The sequence below is a fragment of the Heptranchias perlo genome, chromosome 12 (genome assembly GCF_035084215.1).
Source record: "Heptranchias perlo isolate sHepPer1 chromosome 12, sHepPer1.hap1, whole genome shotgun sequence".
NCBI classification, from domain to species: domain Eukaryota; kingdom Metazoa; phylum Chordata; class Chondrichthyes; order Hexanchiformes; family Hexanchidae; genus Heptranchias; species Heptranchias perlo.
Window position 1 is genome coordinate 4165581 of NC_090336.1, and position 12283 is coordinate 4177863.

Genomic DNA, 12283 nt, shown 5'->3' on the forward strand with positions numbered 1-12283 from the left:
TGTGATGTCACCGAGAAGGTGGTTTATTCTGTGACGGTGGGACGTGATGTCACCGAGCAGGTGGTTTATTCTGTGACGGTGGGATGTGATGTCACCGAGAAGGTGGTTTATTCTGTGACGGTGGGACGTGATGTCACCGAGCAGGTGGTTTATTCTGTGACGGTGGGACGTGATGTCACCGAGCAGGTGGTTTCTCTGTGACGGTGGGATGTGATGTCACCGAGCAGGTGGTTTCTCTGTGACGGTGGGATGTGATGTCACCGAGCAGGTGGTTTCTCTGTGACGGTGGGACGTGATGTCACCGAGAAGGTGGTTTATTCTGTGACGGTGGGACGTGATGTCACCGAGCAGGTGGTTTATTCTGTGACGGTGGGACGTGATGTCACCGAGCAGGTGGTTTCTCGGTGACGGTGGGATGTGATGTCATCGAGCAGGTGGTTTCTCTGTGACGGTGGGACGTGATGTCATCGAGCAGGTGGTTTCTCTGTGACGGTGGGACGTGATGTCATCGAGCAGGTGGTTTATTCTGTGACGGTGGGATGTGATGTCACTGAGCAGGTGGTTTCTCTGTGGTGATGGGACGTGATGTCATCGAGCAGGTGGTTTCTCTGTGACGGTGGGATGTGATGTCACCGAGCAGGTGGTTTCTCTGTGACGGTGGGACGTGATGTCACCGAGCAGGTGGTTTCTCTATGGCGGTGGGACGTGATGTCACCGAGCAGGTGGTTTCTCTGTGGTGGTGGGACGTGATGTCACCGAGCAGGTGGTTTCTCTGTGGTGGTGGGTTGTGATGTCACCGAGCAGGTGGTTTATTCTGTGACGGTGGGACGTGATGTCACCGAGCAGGTGGTTTCTCTATGACGGTGGGATGTGATGTCACCGAGCAGGTGGTTTCTCTGTGACGGTGGGACGTGATGTTACCGAGCAGGTTGTTTCTCTGTGACGGTGGGACGTGATGTTACCGAGCAGGTGGTTTATTCTGTGACGGTGGGATGTGATGTCACCGAGCAGGTGGTTTCTCTGTGGCGGTGGGATGTGATGTCACCGAGCAGGTGGTTTCTCTGTGACGGTGGGACGTGATGTCACCGAGCAGGTGGTTTCTCTATGACGGTGGGATGTGATGTCACCGAGCAGGTGGTTTATTCTGTGACGGTGGGATGTGATGTCACCGAGCAGGTGGTTTCTCTGTGACGGTGGGACGTGATGTCACCGAGCAGGTGGTTTCTCTGTGACGGTGGGATGTGATGTCACCGAGCAGGTGGTTTCTCTGTGACGGTGGGACGTGATGTCACCGAGCAGGTGGTTTCTCTGTGACGGTGGGACGTGATGTCACCGAGCAGGTGGTTTCTCTGTGACGGTGGGATGTGATGTCACCGAGCAGGTGGTTTCTCTGTGACGGTGGGACGTGATGTCACCGAGCAGGTGGTTTCTCTGTGACGGTGGGATGTGATGTCACCGAGCAGGTGGTTTCTCTGTGACGGTGGGATGTGATGTCACCGAGCAGGTGGTTTCTCTGTGGTGGTGGGATGTGATGTCACCGAGCAGGTGTTTATTCTGTGACGGTGGGATGTGATGTCACCGAGCAGGTGTTTATTCTGTGACGGTGGGATGTGATGTCACCGAGCAGGTGGTTTCTCTGTGACGGTGGGATGTGATGTCACCGAGCAGGTGGTTTCTCTGTGACGGTGGGACGTGATGTCACCGAGCAGGTGGTTTATTCTGTGACGGTGGGACGTGATGTCACCGAGCAGGTGGTTTCTCTGTGACGGTGGGATGTGATGTCACCAAGCAGGTGGTTTATTCTGTGACGGTGGGATGTGATGTCACCGAGCAGGTGGTTTCTCTGTGACGGTGGGATGTGATGTCACCGAGCAGGTGGTTTCTCTGTGACGGTGGGATGTGATGTCACCGAGCAGGTGGTTTCTCTGTGACGGTGGGACGTGATGTCACCGAGCAGGTGGTTTCTCTGTGACGGTGGGACGTGATGTCACCGAGCAGGTGGTTTCTCTGTGACGGTGGGATGTGATGTCACCGAGCAGGTGGTTTCTCTGTGGTGATGGGACGTGATGTCACCGAGCAGGTGGTTTATTCTGTGACGGTGGGATGTGATGTCACCGAGCACGTGGTTTCTCTGTGACGGTGGGATGTGATGTCACCGAGCAGGTGGTTTCTCTGTGACGGTGGGATGTGATGTCACCGAGCAGGTGGTTTATTCTGTGGCGGTGGGATGTGATGTCACCGAGCAGGTGGTTTCTCTGTGACGGTGGGATGTGATGTCACCGATCAGGTGGTTTATTCTGTGACGGTGGGATGTGATGTCACCGAGCAGGTGGTTTCTCTGTGACGGTGGGATGTGATGTCACCGAGCAGGTGGTTTATTCTGTGACGGTGGGATGTGATGTCACCGAGCAGGTGGTTTCTCTGTGGTGATGGGATGTGATGTCACCGAGCAGGTGGTTTATTCTGTGACGGTGGGATGTGATGTCACCGAGCAGGTGGTTTCTCTGTGACGGTGGGATGTGATGTCACCGAGCAGGTGGTTTATTCTGTGACGGTGGGACGTGATGTCACCGAGCAGGTGGTTTCTCTGTGGTGATGGGATGTGATGTCACCGAGCAGGTGGTTTCTCTGTGGTGATGGGACGTGATGTCACCGAGCAGGTGGTTTCTCTGTGACGGTCGGACGTGATGTCATCGAGCAGGTGGTTTCTCTGTGACGGTGGGACGTGATGTCACCGAGCAGGTGGTTTCTCTGTGACGGTGGGATGTGATGTCACCGAGCAGGTGGTTTCTCTGTGGTGGTGGGATGTGATGTCACCGAGCAGGTGGTTTCTCTGTGGTGATGGGATGTGATGTCACCGAGCAGGTGGTTTCTCTGTGACGGTGGGATGTGATGTCACCGAGCAGGTGGTTTCTCTGTGGTGATGGGATGTGATGTCACCGAGGAGGTGGTTTCTCTGTGACGGTGGGATGTGATGTCACCGAGGAGGTGGTTTCTCTGTGACGGTGGGATGTGATGTCACCGAGCAGGTGGTTTATTCTGTGACGGTGGGATGTGATGTCACCGAGCAGGTGGTTTCTCTGTGACGGTGGGACGTGATGTCACCGAGCAGGTGGTTTCTCTGTGGTGGTGGGATGTGATGTCACCGAGCAGGTGGTTTATTCTGTGGTGGTGGGATGTGATGTCACCGAGCAGGTGGTTTCTCTGTGACGGTGGGATGTGATGTCACCGAGCAGGTGGTTTCGCTGTGACGGTGGGATGTGATGTCACCGAGCAGGTGGTTTCGCTGTGACGGTGGGATGTGATGTCACCGAGCAGGTGGTTTCTCTGTGACGGTGGGATGTGATGTCACCGAGCAGGTGGTTTATTCTGTGACGGTGGGATGTGATGTCACCGAGCAGGTGGTTTATTCTGTGACGGTGGGATGTGATGTCACCGAGCAGGTGGTTTCTCTGTGACGGTGGGACGTGATGTCACCGAGCAGGTGGTTTCTCTGTGACGGTGGGATGTGATGTCACCGAGCAGGTGGTTTATTCTGTGACGGTGGGACGTGATGTCACCGAGCAGGTGGTTTATTCTGTGACGGTGGGACGTGATGTCACCGAGCAGGTGGTTTCTCTGTGGCGGTGGGATGTGATGTCACCGAGCAGGTGGTTTCTCTGTGACGGTGGGACGTGATGTCACCGAGCAGGTGGTTTCTCTGTGACGGTGGGACGTGATGTCACCGAGCAGGTGGTTTCTCTGTGGTGATGGGATGTGATGTCACCGAGCAGGTGGTTTATTCTGTGACGGTGGGACGTGATGTCACCGAGCAGGTGGTTTCTCTGTGATGGTGGGATGTGATGTCACCGAGCAGGTGGTTTATTCTGTGACGGTGGGTTGTGATGTCACCGAGCAGGTGGTTTCTCTGTGACGGTGGGACGTGATGTCACCGAGCAGGTGGTTTCTCTGTGACGGTGGGACGTGATGTCACCGAGCAGGTGGTTTCTCTGTGACGGTGGGATGTGATGTCACCGAGCAGGTGGTTTCTCTGTGACGGTGGGATGTGATGTCACCGAGCAGGTGGTTTCTCTGTGACGGTGGGATGTGATGTCATCGAGCAGGTGGTTTCTCTGTGACGGTGGGACGTGATGTCACCGAGCAGGTGGTTTCTCTGTGACGGTGGGATGTGATGTCACCGAGCAGGTGGTTTCTCTGTGACGGTGGGACGTGATGTCACCGAGCAGGTGGTTTATTCTGTGACGGTGGGATGTGATGTCACCGAGCAGGTGGTTTCTCTGTGACGGTGGGACGTGATGTCACCGAGCAGGTGGTTTATTCTGTGACGGTGGGATGTGATGTCACTGAGCAGGTGGTTTCTCTGTGACGGTGGGATGTGATGTCACCGAGCAGGTGGTTTCTCTGTGACGGTGGGATGTGATGTCACCGAGCAGGTGGTTTCTCTGTGACGGTGGGATGTGATGTCATCGAGCAGGTGGTTTCTCTGTGGTGGTGGGATGTGATGTCACCGAGCAGGTGGTTTCTCTGTGACGGTGGGATGTGATGTCACCGAGCAGGTGGTTTATTCTGTGACGGTGGGATGTGATGTCACCGAGCAGGTGGTTTCTCTGTGACGGTGGGATGTGATGTCACCGAGCAGGTGGTTTATTCTGTGACGGTGGGATGTGATGTCACCGAGCAGGTGGTTTCTCTGTGACGGTGGGATGTGATGTCACCGAGCAGGTGGTTTATTCTGTGACGGTGGGATGTGATGTCACCGAGCAGGTGGTTTCTCTGTGACGGTGGGATGTGATGTCACCGAGCAGGTGGTTTCTCTGTGACGGTGGGATGTGATGTCACCGAGCAGGTGGTTTCTCTGTGACGGTGGGATGTGATGTCACCGAGCAGGTGGTTTCTCTGTGACGGTGGGATGTGATGTCACCGAGCAGGTGGTTTATTCTGTGACGGTGGGATGTGATGTCACCGAGCAGGTGGTTTCTCTGTGACGGTGGGATGTGATGTCACCGAGCAGGTGGTTTATTCTGTGACGGGGGGATGTGATGTCACCGAGCAGGTGGTTTCTCTGTGACGGTGGGACGTGATGTCACCGAGCAGGTGGTTTCTCTGTGACGGTGGGACGTGATGTCACCGAGCAGGTGGTTTCTCTGTGACGGTGGGACGTGATGTCACCGAGCAGGTGGTTTCTCTGTGACGGTGGGATGTGATGTCACCGAGCAGGTGGTTTATTCTGTGACGGTGGGACGTGATGTCACCGAGCAGGTGGTTTCTCTGTGGTGGTGGGACGTGATGTCACCGAGCAGGTGGTTTCTCTGTGACGGTGGGATGTGATGTCACCGAGCAGGTGGTTTCTCTGTGACGGTGGGATGTGATGTCACCGAGCAGGTGGTTTATTCTGTGGTGGTGGGATGTGATGTCACCGAGCAGGTGGTTTCTCTGTGACGGTGGGATGTGATGTCACCGAGCAGGTGGTTTCTCTGTGGTGGTGGGATGTGATGTCACCGAGCAGGTGGTTTCTCTGTGGTGGTGGGATGTGATGTCACCGAGCAGGTGGTTTCTCTGTGACGGTGGGATGTGATGTCACCGAGCAGGTGGTTTCTCTGTGGTGATGGGACGTGATGTCACCGAGCAGGTGGTTTATTCTGTGACGGTGGGATGTGATGTCACCGAGCAGGTGGTTTCTCTGTGACGGTGGGATGTGATGTCACCGAGCAGGTGGTTTCTCTGTGACGGTGGGACGTGATGTCACCGAGCAGGTGGTTTCTCTGTGACGGTGGGACGTGATGTCACCGAGCAGGTGGTTTCTCTGTGACGGTGGGATGTGATGTCACCGAGCAGGTGGTTTATTCTGTGACGGTGGGATGTGATGTCACCGAGCAGGTGGTTTCTCTGTGACGGTGGGATGTGATGTCACCGAGCAGGTGGTTTCTCTGTGACGGTGGGATGTGATGTCACCGAGCAGGTGGTTTCTCCGTGACGGTGGGACGTGATGTCACCGAGCAGGTGGTTTATTCTGTGGTGGTGGGACGTGATGTCACCGAGCAGGTGGTTTCTCTGTGACGGTGGGATGTGATGTCACCGAGCAGGTGGTTTCTCTGTGACGGTGGGACGTGATGTCACCGAGCAGGTGGTTTCTCCGTGACGGTGGGACGTGATGTCACCGAGCAGGTGGTTTATTCTGTGGTGGTGGGACGTGATGTCACCGAGCAGGTGGTTTCTCTGTGACGGTGGGATGTGATGTCACCGAGCAGGTGGTTTCTCTGTGACGGTGGGACGTGATGTCACCGAGCAGGTGGTTTCTCTGTGACGGTGGGATGTGATGTCACCGAGCAGGTGGTTTCTCTGTGGTGGTGGGATGTGATGTCACCGAGCAGGTGGTTTCTCTGTGGTGGTGGGATGTGATGTCACCGAGCAGGTGGTTTCTCTGTGACGGTGGGATGTGATGTCACCGAGCAGGTGGTTTCTCTGTGACGGTGGGATGTGATGTCACCGAGCAGGTGGTTTCTCTGTGGTGGTGGGACGTGATGTCACCGAGCAGGTGGTTTCTCTGTGGTGGTGGGATGTGATGTCACCGAGCAGGTGGTTTCTCTGTGACGGTGGGATGTGATGTCACCGAGCAGGTGGTTTCTCTGTGACGGTGGGATGTGATGTCACCGAGCAGGTGGTTTCTCTGTGACGGTGGGATGTGATGTCACCGAGCAGGTGGTTTCTCTGTGATGGTGGGATGTGATGTCACCGAGCAGGTTGTTTCTCTGTGACGGTGGGACGTGATGTCACCGAGCAGGTGGTTTCTCTGTGACGGTGGGACGTGATGTCACCGAGCAGGTTGTTTCTCTGTGACGGTGGGACGTGATGTCACCGAGCAGGTGGTTTCTCTGTGGTGATGGGACGTGATGTCACCGAGCAGGTGGTTTCTCTGTGACGGTGGGATGTGATGTCACCGAGCAGGTGGTTTCTCTGTGGTGATGGGACGTGATGTCACCGAGCAGGTGGTTTCTCTGTGGCGGTGGGACGTGATGTCACCGAGCAGGTGGTTTCTCTGTGACGGTGGGATGTGATGTCACCGAGCAGGTGGTTTCTCTGTGACGGTGGGATGTGATGTCACCGAGCAGGTGGTTTCTCTGTGGTGGTGGGACGTGATGTCACCGAGCAGGTGGTTTCTCTGTGACGGTGGGATGTGATGTCACCGAGCAGGTGGTTTCTCTGTGACGGTGGGACGTGATGTCACCGAGCAGGTGGTTTCTCTGTGGTGGTGGGACGTGATTTCACCTCTCCGTCTCTCTACCTCTCTCTCTTCCTTTAAGATGCTTCTTAAAACCCATCTCTTTGACCAAGCTTTTGGTTACCTGTCCTCATACCTGCTTATGTGGCTCAGTGTCAAATTTTGTTTGATCATTGCTCCTGTGAAGCATCTTGGGATGTTTTACTACGTTAAAGGTGCTATACAAATGCAAGTTGTTGTTGTTGATTTATTGTATGTTATTAAACTAATGTACTCCAAGGAAAGTGAAAATGAGTCACTGATATTCTGTGTTAATTTTTTTAGCAAGTGTATAAACAGCGAAGCACATTGCATCTATGACAAATCAGGTAGGTTCATTCTACATCATGTACTCTTCTTAGATATTTAATTCTTTTATAAATAAGTCATTTGATAGAATATTGTTGATGTCATTGTTATTATTTTTCCTTCTCAGAGTGCACCTGCGTTTATGATGGGAAAACCTTCCATGAAGGTGACGTTATCTACCACACGATGGATGGCATTGGAGGGTGCATCAAAGCAACATGCGGTGTGAATGGAACAATAAGCAGAAAAGTCTACCCATGCACTCCTAAGACGTCCACAGTCCCCAGTACAACATTAGCCTTCGAAACAACAATTGCAACCACGACATCTAGCACTTCAATTTCTACCACAACTGAAAGTACAACAAAACAAAGTAAAATAACACTGACTTCTTCCTCACCAACAACAGCAGTCACCGCCACAACTTCTAGTTCAACTGAAACAGTCTCTCTCACTGCTACAACTACTCTTGAGACTAGCAAGGCAGCAACAACTCCATCCATCACACTGAGCACAACAACTGCAACAACCACTGAAGTTACGTCAGAACGAAGCCAACCAACATCGACCACTCCCTCACCAATAACAACAGTCACCCCCACAACTTCTATTCCAACTAAAACAGTTCCTGTCACTGCTACAACCACGACCTCAAGCACTTCAACTGCTGCTGCAACTAAAACTACATCAGAACAAAGCCAAACAACATCAACTACTTTCTCACCAACAACAGTCTCCTCCACAACAACTATTCCAACTAAAACAGTTCCTGTCACTGCTACAACTACTGCTGAGACAACACCATTGAAGACTAGCACAGTAACAACAACTCCAAGCTCTATACTGAGCACAACAACTGCAACAACCACTGAAGTTCAGTCAGAACAAAGCCAAACAACACCAGCTGCTCCCTCACCAACAAGTGGCACCAGAGAAACGTTTACTATTAACTGGTTTACTAATCCCAGCAAACCAACCTCTATCACTGATACAACTACTGCTGAGGCAGAATCAGTGAAGACCAGCAAGGCAACAACAACTCCAAAGAGAATACTGAGCACAACAACTGCTGCCACAACTGAAACTGCATCAGACCGAAGCCAAACAACAAGTGGCACCAGAGTACCGTTTACTATTAACTGGTTTACTAATCCCAGTAAACCAACCTCTATCACTGATACAACTACTACTGAGACAACATCAGTGCAAACAAGTACAGAAACAACAACTCCAAACACAACACTGAGCACAACAACTGCAAAAATTACTGAAACTAGCTCAGAACAAAATGAAACCACATCAACCAATTCCTCTCCCACAACAGTTACCCCAACAACTATTATTCCAACTAAAACAGTCTCTCTTACCGCTCCAACAACGACCTCAACCACTTCAATTGCTCCCGTGACTGAAACTACATCAGAACAAAGCCAAACATCATCGACTGCTCCCTCACCAACAAAAACACTCACCGCAACAACTTCTATTCCAAATGAAACAGTCTCTGTCACTTCTGCAACTACTGCTGAGACAACATCATTGAAGACTAGAAAGGAAAGAACAACTCCAAACACGACACTGAGCACAACAACTACAACAACCACTGAAACTACATCAGAACAAAGTCAAACAACATCGACTACTCCCTCACAACCAACAGTCACCCCCACAACTACTATTCCAACTAAAACAGTCTCTTTCACTGCTCCAAAAACGACCTCAACCACTTCAAATGCTGCCGCAACTAAAACTGCATCAGAACAAGGCCAAACATCAACTACTCCCTCACCAACGAAATCAGTCACCGCCACAACATCCATACCAACTGAAACAGTCTCTGTCACTTCTATAACTACAACTGAGACAACATCATTGAAGACTAGCACGGAAAATTCAACTCCAACTACACTGAGCACAACAACTGCAACAACCACTGAAACTACATCAGAACAAAGTCAAACAACATTGAATACTCCCTCACCAACAAGAGGCACTGGAGTAATGTTTACTATGAACTGGTTTACTAATCCCGGTAAACCAACCTCTATCACTGATACAACTACTGCTGAGACAACATCAGTGAAGACAAGCGCAATAACAGCAAATCCAAACACTATACTGAGCACAACAACTACAACAAACACTGAAACTAGCTCAGAACAAAATGAAACCACATCAACCACTTCCTCTCCCACAATGGTTACATCCACAACTTCTATTCCAACTAAAACAGTCTCTCTCACTGCTCCAACAACGACCTCAACCACTTCAAATGCTGCCATTTCAACTGAAACTACTTCAGAACAAAGCCAAACAACATTGGCTACTTCCTCACCAACCAAAACACTCACCGGCATGACGTCCATACCAACTGAAACAGTCTCTGTCACTTCTATAACTACAACTGAGACAACATCATTGAAAACTAGCACGGAAAATTCAACTCCAACTATACTAAGCACAACAACTGCAACAACCACTGAAACTACATCAGAACAAAGTCAAACAACATCGACTACTCCCTCACCAACAAGAGGCACTGGAGTAACGTTTTCTGTTAACAGGTTTACTAATCCCAGTAAACCAACGTCTGTTACTGATATAACTACCACTGAGACAGAATCATTGAAGACCAGCAAGGCAACAACAACTCCAAAGAGAATACTGAGCACAACAACTGCTGCCACAACTGAAACTACATCAGACCGAAGCCAAACAACATCGACTGCTCCCTCACCAACAAAAACACTCACCGCAACAACTTCTATTCCAAATGAAACAGTCTCTGTCACTTCTGCAACTACTGCTGAGACAACATCATTGAAGACTAGAAAGGAAAGAACAACTCCAAACAAGACACTGAGCACAACAACTGCAACAACCACTGAAACTACATCAGAACAAAGTCAAACGACATCGACTTCTCCCTCACCAACAAGAGGCACTGGAGTAACGTTTACTATGAACTGGTTTACTCATCCCAGTAAACCAACCTCTATCACTGATACAACTATCACTGAGACAGAATCAGTGAAGACAAGCAAGACAACAACAACTCCAACTACAACACTGAGCACAACAACTGCAACAACAATTGAAACTATCTCAGAACAAAATGAAACCACATCAACCACTTCCTCTCCCACAACAGGTACCTCCAGAACTAACATTCCAACTAAAACAGTCTCTCTCACTGCTCCAACAATGACCTCAACCACTTCAAATGCTTCTGCGACTGAAACTACATCAGAACAAAGCCAAACAACATTGACTACTCCCTCACCAACAAGCGGCACCAGAGTAACGTTTACTATTAACTGGTTTACTAATCCCAGTAAACCAACCTATGTCACTGATACAATTACTACTGAGACAGAATCATTGAAGACTAGCACAATAACAGCAACTCCAAACACTATATTGAGCACAACAACTGCAACAACCACTGAAACTATCCCAGAACAAAATGGAACCACATCAACCACTTCCTCTCCCACTACACGTACCTCCAGAACTGTTATTCCAACTAAAACAGTCTCTTTCACTGCTCCAACAATGATCTCAACCACTTCAAATGCTGCTGCAACAGAAACTACTTCAGAACAAAGTCAAACATCAACTATTCCCTCACCAACAAAATCAGTCACCGCCAGGATGTCGAAACCAACTGAAAGAGTTTCTGTCACTTCTATAACTACAACTGAGACAACATCATTGAAAACCAGCACGGAAAATTCAACTCCAACTACACTAAGCACAACAACTGCAACAACCACTGAAACTACATCAGAACAAACCCAAACAACATCGACTACTCCCTCACAACCAACAGTCACCCCCACAACTACTATTCCAACTAAAACAGTCCCTCTCACTGCTCGAACAACAACCTCAACCACTTCAAATGCTGCCGCAACTAAAACGACACCAGAACAAAGCCAAACAACATTGACTACTCCCTCACCAACAAGTGGCACCAGAGTACCGTTTACTATTAACTGGTTTACTAATCCCAGTAAACCAACCTCTGTCACTGATATAACTACTACTGAGACAGAATCATTGAAGACCAGCAAGGCAACAACAACTCCAAAGAGAATACTGAGCACAACAACTGCTGTTGCAACTGAAACTACATCAGACCGAAGCCAAACAACATCGACTGCTCCCTCACCAACAAAAACACTCACCGCAACAACTTCTATTCCAAATGAAACAGTCTCTGTCACTTCTGCAACTACTGCTGAGACAACATCATTGAAGACTAGAAAGGAAAGAACAACTCCAAACAAGACACTGAGCACAACAACTACAACAACCACTGAAACTACATCAGAACAAAGCCAAACAACATCGACTATTCCCTCACCAACAAGAGGCACTGGAGTAACGTTTACTATGAACTGGTTTACTAATCCCGGTAAACCAACCTCTATCACTGATACAACTACTTCTGAGACAGCACTATTGAAGACGAGAAAGGCAACAACAACTCCAAACACTATCCTGAGCACAACAACTGCAACAACCACTGGAACCATCTCAGAACAAAATGAAACCACATCAACCGATTCCTCTCCCACAACAGTTAACTCCACAACTTCTATTCCAACTAAAACAGTCTCTCTCACTGCTCCAACAATGACCTCAACCACTTCAATTGCTGCTTCAACTGAAACTACGTTAGAACAAAGTCAAACATCAACTACTCCCTCA

General features: G+C 50.0%; 1 protein-coding gene across 1 annotated transcript in view; it reads left to right on the forward strand.

Annotated features, from left to right (window-relative positions):
• Positions 1 to 12283, forward strand: part of LOC137328122 (mucin-2-like) — a 186622-nt gene that overhangs the window by 158615 nt on the left and 15724 nt on the right. The window contains exons 26-27 of the mRNA XM_067994300.1: positions 7544 to 7587; positions 7695 to 8780. Of these exons, the coding sequence (XP_067850401.1) occupies positions 7544 to 7587; positions 7695 to 8780 (1130 nt within the window). The remainder of the gene's footprint in view (positions 1 to 7543; positions 7588 to 7694; positions 8781 to 12283) is intronic.